The following is an 18621-nucleotide window of genomic DNA, read 5'->3' on the forward strand; positions in this document are numbered from 1 at the left end:
TCTCAGTATATTAAGGGTTGTGATCTCGTCTAAGATCACAACCTCGCAAAACTTGTGTAAAAAAGGGAAATTGTATGTCAGTAGCACTAATTTTGCGAACCTGAAATTGTGTCAGGATATCCATCAACGTAAATTAAAACAAAATACCACTTAACACACAATATAATTTTAAAAATGTCTTTACTTTTTTTTTATCAATCATTCAGAAGTTCGTCTAATAACTCCTGAACACAGGCTGCATTACAAGGATTTTGTGTACATGTCAGCAAAGCACAGACAGCGATGACAACAGTCTTGGAGGTAGGTTATGAATAGTTCATAAAGAGCAAAGTTTTGATGTTTGAAGATCAGAACATAAATTCTCTAAGAAAAAAAAAATAGAGAGACAGGTAGATATATATCTATAATGAAACTAGATGCAGTCGATGCATCGAGATTGATGGTGACAGTCGTTTTGTATAGAAACGGCTTTACAATGGATGGCTACACATACACAAGTTCGATTTGCTGTATATGAATACAAAAGCTGCAAACAATATACATAATTATAACTGTAAGCTAAAGAGACAGCAACATTTTAGAAAACACATGTAAGGTTTAAAAAAATTTATTTTCCATGGAGGGGGAAAAAAAAAAAAAAAAAAACTTAATTGGGCGTGTATTTACAGGACATAAATGGCAGACACTTGTGAACATAGCTAGCAGTGCGTGCTGGTGGTTTTCGTTTTTGATAAATGGGGGTAAAATAAACAATACATAACAATGCCCGTTTACAGAATCGTCAACTTCTGTAACTATTTAAAATGGCTTTATATCAAATGTATTCATGGAATAAAACAATAGGTAAACACGCAACCACCAGATGGCACCACCTGCAATACTCTTTTGCTCGACTGTAGAGTATTAGTGATTGTACAGCTCATACAAACACTTAAATTTTTTTTTTTTAATATATATAATAATAATGACGATACTTTCATAATAGGAAATTTTGTTGAATTTCAAGATCAGCAAGAATTTCAGTTTGTGAATATAGCAATAAATTTCGGTTGAACAGTTTATCGGACAAATTTTTAAAGGCACTATTCTGTCACCGAATTGAAACTGGAATAAATGTCAACCTTCTCTATGAAGTTCATTATAGAACTCTCCATAGAGAGAAAATAGAAGAAAAGATATCAGAAGTTACACAAAAAAAAAAAAAAAAAAAAAAAAAAAAAAAAAAAAAAAAAATGAATATTCGGATACAACACAGCTTGAATGCTGATCAGTGAGAGAACCACGGGGGGGTGGGGGGAATACATTTAATTTCTTAACCCTTTGGTGCACAGCATTTTTTTTTTTTTGTTTGTTTTTCACTTATAATTTCACAATACATTAAACTAAACGAGGTTCGCAATGTTCAAAGGCACGGCAAAATTTTTCTGTAGTTTATGATTACGTTACGTCAAAATAATGCAGAAAGAAAAATGCATTATATTTTTGTAAATATCGTAAAAGTAAATAAAGTTCAGTATACAACAGTGTACTGCCTGTATGAATAAATACATTAAAACCTAAAGAGTTCGTACAAATTAAAAATAAATAATGAACTGTTAGTATCCAAAAAAAAAAAAAAAAAATGAAATAAACTCAATTTCTGTAAGAGATGGGAAATAAATCTGCATATAAATTATACTTTGAGACAGTCTTTAAACAGTTCAAAATATTATTTATCTAATCAGCAAAGCAGATGTTATAACAAACATACTTTAGCAATGCTTAAAAAACGGGCACTATGTATATGCAAGCTCATTTACATTATACATTGAAATAAAAGAACATCGAAGCAGACGATTAGTAGCACGTGACATTAGTGAGATATTTATTTAGGTTTTTAATCAATTTCAAAAGCGTAATTTGGTCCACCAGCTTAACTTAAAACAACAACAAATAATAATATATTATACTGGAAGCTGCCATGACCAAAGAGTTCACGTGATTTTATTATCACAACATTAGATCATTAGATGCCATCTAGTAAGAGAATGAGACAAATAAGCAGGGAAATATTAAGTACAGAAAAGATAGAGAGAATTGCACTTTAAGGTCCAGCTCAACTGCTTTACAAAAGGAGATTAAGGACGGGACAGACAGTTTGTAGAAACAGACAAAAGTATAAGAAGTGAGAGGAGAGAGAGAAAGACAAGTAGTGAAAGAACTATCAAATGGTTTGTGTTAGTTAATACTGGGAGTTATTCCCAAAACAAACAATAGCTATATTTAGCTTTATTCACATAATGTAATAAGAATCTGTAAACAGAGATATACATCAAATGTATTCACAATCAGGTATATTTAAAAAAAATCTTTTGGGTTTCAATGACATGACGGATATTTTATATATATATATTATATATATAATTTCAACAAATCTCACGCCAGCTGTTGGTGATCTTACATTCAGCTGTAACCATCCTGAAAGCCACTTAAAACCTTGTGGTTTTCAGAAAAAGTTGTAGAATTAAAAAACCTAACTTAGAACATCGATAAAGCTAACAGATGCTTGATGACACAGTAGAAAAGTCACTGTAGAAACATACCTAATATAGTTCTTTCCCCTAAGGTCAACAAAAATATACAGTACACAAAAGAGGATGGGAAAAAAAAAAAAAAAGCACTATTCTGCTTGATCCAGAAAGGAAAGTCGAATAAAAAAAAAATTAAAAAAAAAACAACTGAAGTACTATGCTGCTGACAGATATGTCGGGGGTAGGCAGCAAGAAAACTTTGGCCGACACTGACTGAAGATGAGAAACATTCATGTTTTTCACTGATGCTCAACGTTCCGCCAGACCTGAAGGCACGAAGGCCTCTAAATTCGAACATCAATCTCGCATAACTTACGGCGGTACCTGAACATACGGGGGTGGTTGTCTGTAAGTGGGAGTTGCCTTGGGTCTTGCATTTTTGCTGTCCCGATTTGTCGTGAAAGGTGGCGGCGGCTGATAAGGGGGCGATGAATTGGGATCGGCGTTGTTCTCGTGACCACTGGTAGGTTCGCTGCGTTCCAACTGTGGGGTTGTGTCGCGACTACTTGCCGAAGATCGTAAGTATTCGACAGGTGCAAGGGGTGGTTTCTCTTCTTTCATGATCACGGGTGGCTTAGCGGGATCGGGCTTCTCTTCTAGTTCGTCGTTAAAGATGATGGGAATGCCTTTGCTCATGAAGGCGCTTGTGTCTTGCATTGTCATCTTCCCCTTACGTTTCTTTCTGTAAAGGAAACATGCCACCATAGCTGCGATGATGAGCATAGCTGCGATTACAATTGCTGGGATGATGGTGGTAATGTAGATGTCGTCATCGCTTGTTGTAGTGGGCGCCGATTCTTGAGTGGCAGGAGGTGGAGTCACCGTCACAGACGTTGGCGTCAGTTCACCCAAGCAAATTCCGAGAGGCATGGCATCGGCTTTGATGATTCTAAATTCCGGAAGCATGGCATCCGTCAAACGAGATGAAATGGTGCCATTGTCGTTAGAAAGATACGTCACTAACCTTGTGATATTATCTTTGGGACATGGGTCATGGGGAAGAGTGTTATTGGTCCATGCATAAACTACCGACCCTTTACTGATGGAACTGATAGTAATATACCGAGGATCAGGATCCCCGTACAACTTTGCCAACTTCCACGCTACCAGAACCTTTTTACTGATGTCTCTGCTGAACTCTTCATAGTCGTGGTCCAAGTGCAAGCTGAATTCAATGGACCATTTCTTCGGAGGTCGAGAAGCAACGATAATTACGAACACATCGTTAACCTGAAGGCCGGCACTGTCCATAGCAACCAATTGAAATTCATGTCTCCCTGTGTCTCCATCGAATGGCAGACCATACAGTTCCTGGGACTTTGGATTAAATTGAACCCACGACGATTTGGGTGGGCGCACACTATCGATTGTCAGGAAAGTTAGAGTGAGGTAACGTGTGCTGCCGTCCTCAAAATCGTAGAAGGTATCGTCGGGTACTCTGAAGCGGAGAATTTCGCCGACAGTAGTATTGATCTGTTCGATGGCATTGCGGATCATTGGTGCAAAATTAGTGTCAGTAGGAGGAGTTACGGATGTTGGACTGCGGCACACGCCAAGGTAATTAACAGTAATATCCACCACGCGAAATTCTGAAGACATGTGTTTCCTGAACGGTCGAGACACTTCTCCTTTATCATCTGTCAATCTGTTCATCAAGTCCGTTATTTCCGCATTTGGGCATGGATAAGGAGACAGAGAATCGTTAGACCATGTCAAGACCAGGGGTTCCGTGGTCACTGATTGCACAGTGATCGCATTCTCATCGCGATCCCCGAAGAAACGTACAAGTTTTTTAACAACCTCGATTCTCCAATCAATGGCAATGGGGAATTGCCATTTGTTGTAGCGGAGCGTCATGGAGAACTCGTGGTGTCGGGCTCTTGCAGCCTGATGTTGCCACACATGGATCTCGAGGCTGTCGTGTACAGAAGCACCTTCGCTGTCCATGGCTTCAAGGATAAACTCGTACTTGCCTATGTTGTCCTCCAGAGGAAGTGCATACAGAGTCTGATTTACGGGTTCAAATTGAATCCACGAAGACGATGGAATGGAAGTTCTCTCCGAAGTTAAGAAGATCAGTTTTAGCTTACGAGTGTCTCCATCCTCCATGTCAGTAAACGTATCGCGTGGGATCTGGTAGCGCCACACTTTGCCAGCAATCATGGACAATTTCTTCATGCGACTGTGGATGGTGGGGTTGAAGTTGAGAACGGCTGGCTTTTTGGTAGGATCCACAGGAACTGCACTCTTGGTAGGCTTGATTTCCGAGGTCATTATTTCAGGAGAGGCTACGAATGTACGAGACGGTAGGCCTTCAGTTTCCGTGACCATGTGGATAGGCGATGTCATCGATGGCATGATTTCTTCCAGTGTGTGTTCGTCAGGGAAGTGACGGCTGGGTTCTAGGATTTCTACAGACACAGGACGCACGTACTTGGTCGGTCTCACCGGTACTTGGACGGGAGTAGGTAGATGGCTTGCCATAGCGCCGCCTGTCGGAAGGTGGTGGTAATGTAATGTAGGAGAGGCAGTGACATATAGCGATTCTTTTCCATATCGGTAACGACCTCGGTCGTGTTCACCGTGGTGATGGCGGTGGTGATGAGATGGCTGGGTGAACACAGGCGATGCCATTGTTGGAACGACACGAGACTCTGGAGTAGCCGAGTCTTCTGTAGCATCAAATTCATCTACCTTGTGCGTATGGCGTGGCCAATGCGTTGGTACAATTCCAGGCACAGGGGTACCGTGTGCAGGTGCGATTTGTCTCTTTTCTCTTCGTGACAAGCGAGGATATGTATTGGTTACTTGCCAACCAATCACTGGCTTTCCAAAAGCTTCCGCCAGGGATCCCTCTTCGGCTGCTTTTTCCATTTCGGATATCCTCTCGTTCTGTTCAGATAACACGTTGCCAGAACACCCTACTTGCCATTGCAGTGCAATCCCAGCCGTCTGCTGGTTCTTTGCATTTCCCGGTCCAGCCAATAGAGCATTTGCATCGAAAACATGACTGTCCGGCTTTAGAGCCACCAACTTCAGAAACTCGACTGGCATCTTCAGGAAGGAAGCAATTTTGGACAGTAAGCGGCCTCTGCCAAGGGGTCCAAGATCCTCAGCGTTCGCGTCAACGATCACCGACGATATCACCACAGGTTCTCCAGGAGGACACTTCACGGGAGGGTTGAGTACATCTAGTGGGATCACCTCCACGGGATCTTCAACAACCTCAATAGAGAAGACATCTTTGGCCACAGATTTCCCTGAAAGAAGAAGAATCCATTAGTTAACCACCGAGAAAATATAAATTGGGCTGGACGCATGTATTCTGCAGATAATCAAGTACATATACTTCAAATAACGACGAAGTTTATAGCGATGGCAGGTGAGTCGTGCCTATAAATTATGCAAAGTAGGTATATGAGAATGGCGTTCTAATATACCTACTCTAAGTAGTAAAAAATTTACCACTGGGTTATATGAGGTGTTTGCTTTATACCCAAGCGTAATTGTATATAGATTTACATCACATCAATTACCTCAGTATCTCCGGATGCGAAACTTCCTTCTCTTAAGATACCTAGAAAACACACGGGAGTTAAATCAATGCATTAGTTATATTTCCTCTATACAAATAGTAAAATGGTGTATCAACAGATTATTAAATTCTCCGGATAAGACGAGAAAGATAGTTACACAAAAGTTTTACTGTTGAGTTATTCAAGTATTATAAATGACAAATTATATTTTTGTTTTAAATGTTTTACTAAAGTGTAGACTAAGATATATCACGGCTAGCAAAGTTCCCTCCCCCCTACATTTGCAACAGAACAAAGAGTAGTACATGCATACAGTTAACATAGTTTGAAATTCAGTAAAATAGGAAGAATGTGAGACAATCTTTTCTGCATTTCTTGAAAGCCACATTTAAAAAAAAAAAAAAAAAAAAAAAAAAAAAAAAAAAACCATATCCATCGCGGCAAGAAGAGAAAGAAATTATGGTAATTATTGCTTATAAAAAGAAGAATAGAACTTAACAAAGATGAATGTTGATAGCTTTGATAACTTCGATGCTCTCTTTGCAGTTTTAGTGGACTATTCAACTATTCTATGGACAGAATTAAGTCAACAACTAAAGATATTTAAGAAGTGATTACTTTATGATGTAACATTGGTAAAATTACGGTTCCATGAAAATTCATCGAAAAGGCAATTCACTGAAAATTTTAACTAAAATTTCATTAAATTGATCCGGCTAAAGCGGAATTGCTAATATCATTTCGAAACTTTTTTCCTAAAATGTTATGATAAAAGTGATCCATTTAGAACAAAAACTGAACTATGCAGACAGCTTCTTGTACCGACAACTTCTACAATTCCGCTAAGTCAGAGAGTTATTGTAATACATAATTTGGACACGTTATTTCTTTGTTTCCCCGAATATAGCTGAACTGAAAACTGAAACGGTTCGACATTTTCTTGTAAAAGGTTCAAATAGCGAATCTGAATCAGATTCGCTATTTGAACCTTTTATTCATCCCATAATAATACTATTTGAATTATTATGGCATAATAATTGCTGTGTTGAAGTCGCATATTACTAGTAATATGCGACTAGTACTACAATAATAATAATGGCGCCTGCGTAGGCTGGCTTTTCCTCCCGGAAACAGTTATCGGACAAGAAAGACAATAAGAAACCATATTGGTCTATAATTATTCCCTATTAAAGTAGCATTGCTATCTCAGTCTGCACGATTCAGTATTTGTTCTAAATGGATCACTTTTATCATAACATTTTCGAAAAGTTAAAATTTTCGGTGAATTGTTTTTTCTATGAATTGCATTTTCGATGAATTGTTCATTCGATTAATTGCCACCTTTTCGATGAACTCTCCGGATACCAAAATTAATTTTATATACACGATTTAAATATGAATTATAAAAGTGGCTTGTTGTGCTAGGTGAGAGAAAGGGCGTCTGAAAATCCTGAATATAGCGCTACGTAATTTACGAACGATCTCCATCGAGAATATGATGCGTTCAAGAAAAAAAAAAAAAAAAAAAATGCATGTGCGAAGCATTCTAGTGCTGCAAAAAGTCAGTACAAGACATTACTAAATTGCTACATTCTGGAATGCAACCTTTTAGTTATCTGCCACTACACACAGAGCACTGTAACTGTAAACCATATGAGGCATCTGGTAATCTTTTGAAACAGTATCCCTTCCTCTTTGACCACCACTGCTCACAAAGGTTACAGATTAAATGAAGCTACGATTTTGTGAAGTAATGAGCAAGACTACGGGGCGGGAAAAAAGTTAAAAAATATAATAAACTGCATCAACGGGTTATATAACAAGCGGTTATTACTATTGCATAGCATTTATTTATTTTTTTGAATGAAATGTTTCAAACTGGTGGGTTCACACCACTAATAAAGCACTGAATCGGCGTGTACTTTTAAGAGAAAATCACAGATGGCGTTAACATTCGCTCGTATTTGGTAAGTAAAATTCTTAAATGTGAATTATTTAACTAAACAAAATTTAATTTCCCCGATATGCTCTCAAGGTGATATACAGAATACGAATAGTACCACGTGATTAAAGTGGACATGACTAACTTCCCATCGAACAATTTTCTACCAAATTGATCTCACATTCTTGACATTTATGAATTGTATGCTTTCGTTGCGTTTCATATTTCTCCAGCATTTCCCTAAGTATTTTGCATTTTTCAAAATTGAATTTAAAATACTTTCATCATGAAGGGAAAAAAAAAAAAAAACTGCGACGAAATGAAGACACGCAGAAACCATATCGCTTAAAGTCGACCACTTTTATTTTCTTGTTAATAATTTGACCTGATTACCATTAATTAAATTAGTTATAACCTAAACGGGTAATTGCTGATGAATGACCAGAAAAATCTTTCAAATATCTCTGATCAATTCGCAGAGCACAAAAAGCCATCAAGACTGTGTCTTACGTCTGGTTAGAGCAACATTAAAACATGCAATCTGTAAGAGCAGCATCTCTCCCATAAACTAATGAAATATAGAACATTGAAGTATAGAAAGGTAGTACTTCAATTATTACTGGCTGGGCCCATAAGACTGCAAACTTTGTTTGATAGCTGGTACAAGTAATTTGTTCCATAGCCAAATTACTCCAATTTGTACCAAAACGATGCGTGCAATGACATATTTAGGTGACTTAAAACGGCTTGAGTCAATGTTAAGGATATTTGCCATCGGTAACCCATTAAGAGAATATCTCCTGGCCCCACGAAAACCGTACAAAAATCGATCTTTCAGTCATCTGCATATAAAAAAACAAAACTTTGCAGTTTCAAAATTGACAAATATGTCTGGCTGTACCATATGTCGTCGTGTATGATGTGCAAGTTAAGTTCAGGGGAAATAGTTCGACAATTTAGTGATATAACAGTTAATAGAAATTGGGGGAAAAAATAACTTATTTGACATGACGAATTTAATGTTTTTTTTTTATTTATTTAAACATTTGGAGACTGAAGGTGCGCTTCAGTATCCAAAGTTAAACCAATAACTATTTCAGTTGAGGAGAAGGGAAAAAAAAAAAACCTCAGAGCATATGAACAACAAAACAAATGCAAGCCTCCTTCTCACGAGAGTAAGCAGACAAAATGATCGCATTACGTACGATGACCTCGCCCGGTTAAGTGGTAAAAGATGAACTTCAAAGTTGTTTATTTTATGGAACGACACTGATATTTTCTGTAATGTTAAGTCCTTTTTATCGGAAAGAAACTAACAGTCATTGCTGTTACAGTATATTTTGTAATATGTTACGAAAGTGAGCCTTTGTCTCGACATATCCAAAAGGGTACAGTCACCACGCATGCGCACTTTAGAAATGAAAAATCTTCATGTGACACAATCCTCATTTTCAGAAGAGAGGAAGATAGTATTCAAATATAGTGATTGATTTTATGTGAGAATGGAACATGCGAAAACGATATAAGTAGTTTTTTTTTTTTAAATTGATATAATTTAAAATCGCGAAGAAAGTTACCTTGACAGGGTAATGCAGGGTCGAAGTAGCTGATCAAATATTGGCAATTATCCCATCGTCCAGTTTGACAAACCCAAATTTTTAATTTTCGTATTGTACCCATCGGTCACTCACCAAAATTTATTTATTCTTATGGCAAAAGGAATACAAAGCAGCTATAGGTCAACGTGTAGTCCAGAAAGCCAATCCAGGGCCTCATCCGTCACGTGGATGACTTGGAGATTACCACGAATTTGGAGCCTTGGGCAGTCATTCACAATATGAGTGATCGTCTGGGCCACGTGGGGAACAGTCACAATAAGGGTGGTCTCACTGTTTCCATTTGTGTAGTGGGTAGCCACATCTGCCATGGTTAGTTCTGATTCTATTGACAGTGACCAAATCTTCCTAGGAAGAGCAAATCCAGGCTGCAGATCACAAGGATCTTCAACCAGCAAGCCATTTGTTGGGAGATTGTTGTACCAATGTTCTCTCCAGGTGTCAGATGCTGATGGTAAGGCAGCTGAAGAGAGCTCGTCCATGTACCAGAAAGGGTTTCTCGATTTTAGGCGAAGACTAGGTGGATTCTGATAGTCTGATGCAGGGACAGGAACAGTTTGCTCATTATTTTATTAAATTCTTTAATCAAAGCTTGTCTTCTCCATATATTTGGTGGAGCATTGTTGGATAGGACAGGCAGCCAGGGAAGGGAGGGTGCTTCTTAGTGTCCCACTAATTATGCGCATGATAGAGTTTAGCTGGGTGTCTATATTGTTAGTGTGCGCACTTCTTTCTCAGAAAACACACACACAAGGAAGCTTTCCTCAAGAACGAAGTTTTCCTCTTATGGCCTTTAGTCCCCACTTCCTCAGCAAATTTCACTGTCCTCCCCTAACAGCGTGCATATATTATAAACAAGCATCTAGGATTTTCGCAATCTAGCTATCATCAACTTTCAAAAATCGCTTAACTTTAATTTCGAAATTGCAACAAGCAAAATGTTGTGTATTAAAAACAGAAATGATCGGCAGCGATTATACAAAGATGCGCATTTGTATTCTTGTACAGTGAGGTCTTTGTAATGTCTTCATTCTCAACAACTGAACCTAGAACTGTGATATTCACCGTATTTTTTCCACTTTTCTCTCTCCTTAGTACAGACATTAAAATGATCCAACTGAAACAAAAAATTTTAATGATCCTAAATACCAAATTTCACCCAGCCGATACGGAATTATTATTATTAGAGACCTCCAGTGAGGCAAGAACTCAAAGGGAGGCTACATATTATCCACACTAGCTATTATATATTTTCTTGAATTCAAGCTTACTACCGGCAATTACTCCAAAGGCAAGTCATTTCAATTGCTGTTCTGTGATAGAAAAATCCAGGGCTCATCCCCTTTCTTGGCAGCATCCATTCTCAACTTCCAGAGATGTCCTCTCGTTCTCCCCCACTCTCTATAAAATGACAAATTCCATCCTATGACCTCTTCAGAAGTTTGTAGTTCTATCATATCACAATCTTTCTCCCGTTTTGCTAGCGTCTGCAAGTCGACACGTTTTCAGTCTTTTCACATCAGCATTCCACTGTCCCGATATCATCTGTAAGAGTCCTCCTTTTTACCCTCTCCACTGTATCTGCATCACCTCGGACATTAGAAGACTAGAAATTCCCATAATAGTACATCCTTTTATGTCAATGTTCTTTCCCGCATTACAATTATCTGGGTTGTATTTCCCATCTTTATATGGTCTCTAAATGTCGAATTACTAATAAAACTCCCTGATCCTTATCCTGATAAGTTTCTTCTACCATAATCCCTCCAATATAATATGCCACTGGATATCTCAAATGACGTGGCTTTACATATATTAACACTTAACTGGTAACTATTTTCACATGCTCACAATTCTAGTCTAATCAATTCATTCTGGAAGTCAGTCGCATTCCTGATTATCCATTCTATCTTTGCATCATCAGCAAATAGCTGTATGTCTCCTGTCAAATCCTTCCCAGTGCCATTAACGTAAAGAATAAATAACAATGGGCCAAACACTGATACATCACTGCTCCCTTAAATCTTGGAGACTCACACCCCCAATGCACCACTTTTTGATATTTCTGTGAGCCATTCTCTTATCCAAGCTAATAGGTTAATCCACTTCCATACCCTCAACTTATACAGCAGCTATCCATCTGTATCTGACAGGACACGATACTGATGACTGTCAAAAAACTAATGCAACTATTGTAAGCTGTCTTAGCCAAGTCCAAAAATGATCATGGTATATCCATTTCCCTCTTGTAACTCAACTGTATTAAAAATGTGAGCAAATTACTCAAACATAAACTTCCAGTAATCAAACAGTGCTATTTATTGCAAAATATAGATTGTCTGTCAGCACACATCTGCACGCGAGCTCTTACCAACTTTTCCAAAATTTTCACTCCTACTTCAGATACTGATAGGTCGATAGTTGGACACAAGTCCTTGCACTAACTCTTATGACGGGACCATACCTCCACTCCATTATTATTAAGAAATGAGTGACTCATCTTGCCAAAAATAAATGAAATCAAAGCCACATGGACACATCTAGTGTGTATAAATCTCAAAATTTATTAAATACAATTTAGCCTAACATGGAGTAATTTCAATACGTTTTACCAGTAGCGCACTCAGGATTTAATTGGGGGGGGGGGGGCGAGTTGAATAGACGATTTGAGAATACAACATTACGCATCGCATACGACCTATGACTGAGCATTCTTTGGGAGGGAGGCCAAGGCCCCCGGTACCCCCCTCTGGGTACGCCACTGCGTTTTACCATTTGATGCTATTACAAATGGTTTGATTATAACAAAAAATGTTTCAAATATTTTGTAAGGTTTCCAAATGGCAAAACTCAAATACAGTATATCGGTGACCATGGCACATTTTCAGACATACGCATTTGTAAAACTGCTCTAGACAACGTTTGTCTTGTTATCTCAGGAAATAAAAGATCAAACTAGTTGGTTTGTATTCGTTTATTATTTATCTTTGAGTATTGCGGAGTTTATTGTAGTCGAAAAAGCTTTAAGTACCGTCTGTTCTGTCTGCTTTTCAAAGTATCTGCATTAGTTGAGGAGGCTTAACAGCAAGACCGGAACAAAACATTAGAAAGTTGTGAGAAAAAAAATACGCGAGCGGAAAAACTTACTGAGCTGCTCTTGGTGAATGCTAGCCGACGTTTCATGGGGATGGGTGATGACGTTAGATGATTCATGATCTAGATTTATGCCTGCAGGTCGTAAGCGTTACTTCCACTAGGTTGCTTTTGCTTTCGCGCTATTTGAGATATTTAAAAGCAACTTCAAAAAGGTTAGTACTTGGATCCTTTTCACATCGTTGGAGCTGCCATATCTAGGAGATTAGTTTCGTGTTTAAAGTTTATTTTACTTAACATCAACTTTCTTTCTGAATCTCCATATTTTAGCATAGCACTGAACTCAAATAGCGAAGTGAGGGTTAGTATAATGGCAGATTTTTCTGCTTACGTCTTCCCAATTTTCCTTCCTGCGTTATTTACGTCTATTCTGACAGCAATGATTTACTATTTTTACCAGCAACACTTCTTCGTAATCTAGTACAATATGCGACAGTAAGAGTAACATATTACAAGTAACAGTAAGATATTTCTCTTGTGCGACATAACTAACGTGAAAAATAAGGGATGAAGATTTGGCTTACCGTCGGAGGGACCCACCGCTTTGACACTTATATAATGCTGGCCAAGATCTTGCTCCAAAGGCACTCCCAGGAAAGTTCGAGTGTGTGGATCAAAACTTAGCCACAACGGGAGACTGGTCACACCGGCTTCAGCAACCTGAAAGATGTAAAGGAAGTCGAAATTATCAGGTTAATTCTCAACAACAAACGAGTTCAAGTACTTATTTCTAATAAGTGTTATATATAATATGCTGAAATAAGTATCAGTGGAGCACTGTTTTAGAAGCTTTAATTGCACACATCAATGTGGACACCAGTGCCTGTTGTAGTCGAGAGTATTGCGACGCTTGACTCTGTCGAAAAGACCAGGGTTCCCCGCGTCCAAGATAGGGTTGGAATCCTGAAGGCAAATTAGTCCGTTTCATATGGAGTTGGCACGGCTTTTCCTATCGATTTTTTTTTAATAATCAAGTATTAACAACAACAGGCAACATTTCAATCATACGTTATTTATTTTTATTATATTTTTGATGAGCACGATCAAAGGAAGATTAACTGGTTTATTAAAACTGCATTTGAAGACTGTAACTTCAATCAATCAACGAGCTTATCCTTCATTTACCGTTTGGGACAACATAATTTATATCCAACATTCTACTCTGTCCAAAAGGGATTCCATTGGGTTAAGACACTCGGACTCGACACGATTTTCCTCAGACTATGTTGCAACTGTATGTGCATTGCATTGTCTTAAAGTGTTGAATATTGGTAAGGGTTCATCCTTCCAGGCCCTATAGCTCTGAGTCCACATCGAGGGAAAACAGCTCCAGACTATTACTCTTTCGCCACCAACTTCATTCAATCAGAAAGTGTGATTCGTCAATCCATATCACGGACTTCTAATGCTCTGCGAACTTGTCAAGGTTTGTGACACCAGTATCGTCAATGTTTGAGTACCATGATTGATCTGTGGCTAATATGCAGCTGCCCTTACCTAGAAACAGACTGCTGCTATTTAAATAGTGCTGAATCAGTCTACATTTAACTTTGGGTTGATTGTTTCTACATCGGTAGTCTGATTTGGAAAAGATGCCGCATTACCTAAAATCAGCTGTAGACAATATTAGCTAGTGGAAATTGTGAGTGGTACCTCAACCGAGAAATGAACTAAAAGACTCCAAGGAAGGATAACACTAACCTGAGTTGGCATAATCACATTCCCATTCGCTGATAATAGTGAACTTGGATGTTTTACCAATGTTACGAAGGGATAGGCCACTGATATGGATTCCTACAATAACTCCTCTGTCGAAGTTCGCAAGTTCTTTAAGCCAAATAAGAGGTATCCACCTCTTATTTGGCTTAAATAAGATATGTGCTATATAAGATATATAGCACATGGGCCACATGTAACGATAGGAATATACACTCCTTGGAAAGAAGTCAACGGACACCATAGTGTGAGGAACAAACAGTCATGGCGTCATCTTAATAAAACGTAGGACCTCCTTTCGCTGCGATGATTGCAGAAATCCTACGGGGCATACTTTTCACCGTACGATAGCGATCAATGGGAATTTGAACCATTCTTCCTGTAGGCATATGATGAGGCCCTGGACTGTTATAAGGCGGACCTCCCTTGAGCTTACCCGATGTTTCAGTTCATCCTACAGATGTTTGATAGGATTGAGATCAGGGCTCTGTGGAGGCCAGTCAAATGTGATGTTTATGTCCACAAACCATGCAGTTACAGCAGAAGCCTATTACATGGTGCATTGTCTCTCTGAAAGAGAATGGTCAGTTCCGTAGAAATGCCACAAAGTAGGAAGCAATGCATTCTCCAGAATGTTCAGATACCTCTCGGAATTCAATGTTCATGGCACCACAGAGGTTCGAGGCCAAACCAGGATAATTCGTGCTATTAAATTTTTCTGCAATGTGTATTATTAATCCAATTAAACATGTGTTCGTGTGTGGTAAGTCTGGGAGCCCATTGTGTTGGTGAATTTTGCAATGGCTGCATCGGGTTAGACAAAACGCACAGTGATAGTAATACATGCTTTTTTTTTTAATTTAAGAATTTGGATATAAATGCAGTAGAAACAGTGTACTGCAACTCGGGTTCGAACTAAAGAGGAGTACAACTCATTGGCGAAGCCATGTTCACATAGCTGCATTTGGGAAAGGCTAGTGAAACCAGCTGACGTATCTTTATTACGGAATGTCAGGGAAATTTAATTAAGAACGGGCATTCTTTTCATATGTTAATTGAATTTCTTTATCATCATTCAGCATAACCCCCCTTCCTCCCCCAAACGCGCCGCTCACACCTAAATCGTAACCGTACATTCTCAAGACAGCTTCCAACCACGTGCTTACATCCAATACGTCTAACCAGCAGGAATCATTTATCCAAATGTTTCCCTCCCCACCTCCACCCCTTCGAGAAATAGTAAAAGAGTGAAAACGAATGCGAAGCAGATGGCTGGGAGTCAGCCGAGCGAGAAAATGAAAACAAATGGACGGCTACAAAAGTTCATTAGTGGCCGTCATAAACACAGGCGGTTATAATTACCGTATTCATCGTGTGGGCTCGGTAGCAGGAATGTACGCAAAAGTCTTTATTACACTTCGTACCTCACACACGAAGGCAAGGAATTTTCTACGAACATAAACAAAGGAGCATTTAGCAAGTACAACAACGTTATTGTTAATTAGCTTTACTATTGGCTGCTTTTCAGAGGTAACGTTCACTTAACTGGGTAAAGCTAAACTGATAGTCAAGCCCGGCAGGACTTGAAGAAACCGAAATGAACACACAAAGCGACTGACCTGATAAGAGATCCATTAAGAGATTTTTGTACCACGAAAAATTCAGTTCATAATACGAGAATCTTATAAATCATGATGGTTGTTCCTCTTCCCCATCATCCACTTCAAGAATGACAAACATGAAAGCATTCGTCCCAATGCAACGTTGTTGCATGGTGGACAGTTGTTTTTAAATTATGGCCTAAACAGACTATGAGGCCATCGTGTCTCTATGCTATTGCTGGGCCTAGTCTTCTTGCTACGTCCTAATTATGGCACCGCATGCAATATTCAACGGTGGTGTCCTCCATGTTCGAGCCTGCGGAGAAATAAAAGAGCGGAATGATGACATTTATCCTTTGCAGAGTAAAATTTACTCTGGGAATGAGAACGGGTCATTGCTCTGCGTGGGTATCTCGTAGATTGACTGATACTGAGAAATGGAATTGTTAAAACCCAACTGATGCAATTCAGAGGATTTAACTGGAGGGTTTGGAATAATATTCGCTGCTTTAGTGCATGTTATTCCAATAATTCCATCAGTCCGCAATAAGCTCGATCTTTCATGCCATTCTTGAAAATAAATAGCAATAAACAATCTTTATTGGTGAACCATGCAGCAGATTTGAAAAAAAAAAGTTAGAACTAGTTAGTGTGGCAGTTTCAATTGGGTTACAGAAATGCGGGGAAGGATATCCAGTTTGCACCGTTAGCTAATCCCAGATTTACTAGTACCAATTTATTAGCGGCTTCTTAAGAAATCCACCTATGAAGGAAATGTTTCCCGACGTAATCCATAACAACGAGGTATGGCTGTTAAGACGTATCAGAACGTAGAGGGGAATAGGGCTGGGACTCGCTAATCCCATTCGATTCTCCAGCTAAAATACCAAAATGCATCGGCATTTAATGCTTTGCTAGCTCAAAAGATGATACTTTGATATTATGATAGATGATTAGTTGATCATCCCAAACCAAATGAGAGCAACTAAAACCAACATTGAAACCTGCAAACGAAATAAGAGCAGTTATTCCATTCCCAAAGCTTACTTACCCTTGGTACAAAACATCTGAAAATATCTTTCTAGTGTTTTATTCCATACTTTGGCCCAACAGAAGTTGGGGGTTAAAAAATGAACATATAGAACGTTGCAAATAAAAGGAAAGATAAGAGTAGTGAAAAATATGGCTTAAAGTACACTTGAACTCAATCATGCCAATACTTGCGAAAGAAAATATCGTTTTCAAGGAAGCTATTTTAGTGAAAGACTATTAAAAGATTGTCACTTTCTTAGTGGTAGTATTCTAATTTTAAATTAGAAGGATATACAGTAGATGTTTGGTTTTCAATCCGAGTGCATAAACGTCAACATGCAGAATGAATTAGACGCTAGTTTAAAAAATCGCTGAACTTAGGTCTATTATACAAAGACCATTTCCAAACTAAATGTCTCCAATGGAATGGCTTTGCATCCAAAAAGATAATTGAAATAATAAAAACACAAGAGCGTATGAAAAGAAAGTAGTCTCCAAACTATTTCTCAGCATAAGCCCCTTCTTTTCAATCACTTTCTCCGCGCAGTAAGTTTTTCAAAAGCCGTCGCAAAACTATTAACTCCCCCCCACGCACAATTTCTGCTTTGATCTGCCCGCAATTTGCAAACGGATACCATTGGGATGGATTTTCATTTTGGAAAAACCCTTCAATTAAGAAATTACCATAGATCCAATGGACCCAAGTCCGGTTCCACTGGACTGTTGGTAATTTCATAAATAGAACCAACTCAAGGATATTCAGTTCTGAAAATGAACAAGTCCAAACAGAGGTAAGAAAATGGTTCTGATAATCTTCAACAATAGTTTGAAATATTTATTTTTTTGAGGGAGGAGAAAAATGTCCTAAATAGGAAGGAAGAAGATAACTGACTTCAAACTACTGTATTTTTTTTTCCACTGATATCTCTATTTTTTGGGTATGGGAGTTATCGCAATAGAACCCTTACTTTCGGAATACCTCCGAAAGTATTCCGAAATATTCTCATATCCTTGCAGGAATACAATTTTATTATGCAAATTCGTGTATATTTTATTCACTTAGTTGTTTCTGCTTACTGTAAACAATTTGGTGATTATGTAATTCCCTAGATTGGAACACAGGAGTTGGTCTATCGGAATATCGATGGGTGAAATAAAGACAACGGCTATATTTGTAAAATGTTTTTGACAACAGATCGACACTAATTGGAACGCATTCAAATTACAGCTCAGAAGAACCGAACTAGTCAGCGACTAAAATCAAGTTACATACGTAACGAAGATGCAACGAATTTATCTGCAGAGTATACAATTATCAACATGTTTATCGATCTAACTTAAATGCAAGTTCAGTTTGTCTAATTTAGTCTGTTATTCCCTTAGAAACGTGGAATTCTCTGCATGTAGCATCGCATCAGTATGGCTTCGAGTAGAGACTTATTAAACTACCGTCCA

The 18621-nt window shown here is 38.4% G+C and overlaps 1 protein-coding gene across 2 annotated transcripts in view; it reads right to left on the minus strand.

The window, feature by feature from the left end:
• Window positions 1-1248: 1248 nt before the first annotated feature.
• LOC150106594 (dystroglycan 1-like) overlaps window positions 1249-18621 on the minus strand; it is a 151299-nt gene continuing 133926 nt past the window's right edge. For both annotated transcript variants that reach the window (XM_090393214.1, XM_090393215.1), the window contains 2 exons: window positions 13342-13477; window positions 1249-5830 (listed from right to left, as the gene is read on the minus strand). In XM_090393214.1, the coding sequence (XP_090249340.1) occupies window positions 2883-5830; window positions 13342-13477 (3084 nt within the window). In that variant the 3' untranslated portion in view covers window positions 1249-2882. The remainder of the gene's footprint in view (window positions 5831-13341; window positions 13478-18621) is intronic.

Source organism: Typopeltis vanoorti, chromosome 5 (assembly GCF_054136105.1).
Source record: "Typopeltis vanoorti isolate ZY-2024b chromosome 5, IOZ_Tvanoo_1.0, whole genome shotgun sequence".
NCBI classification, from domain to species: domain Eukaryota; kingdom Metazoa; phylum Arthropoda; class Arachnida; order Uropygi; family Thelyphonidae; genus Typopeltis; species Typopeltis vanoorti.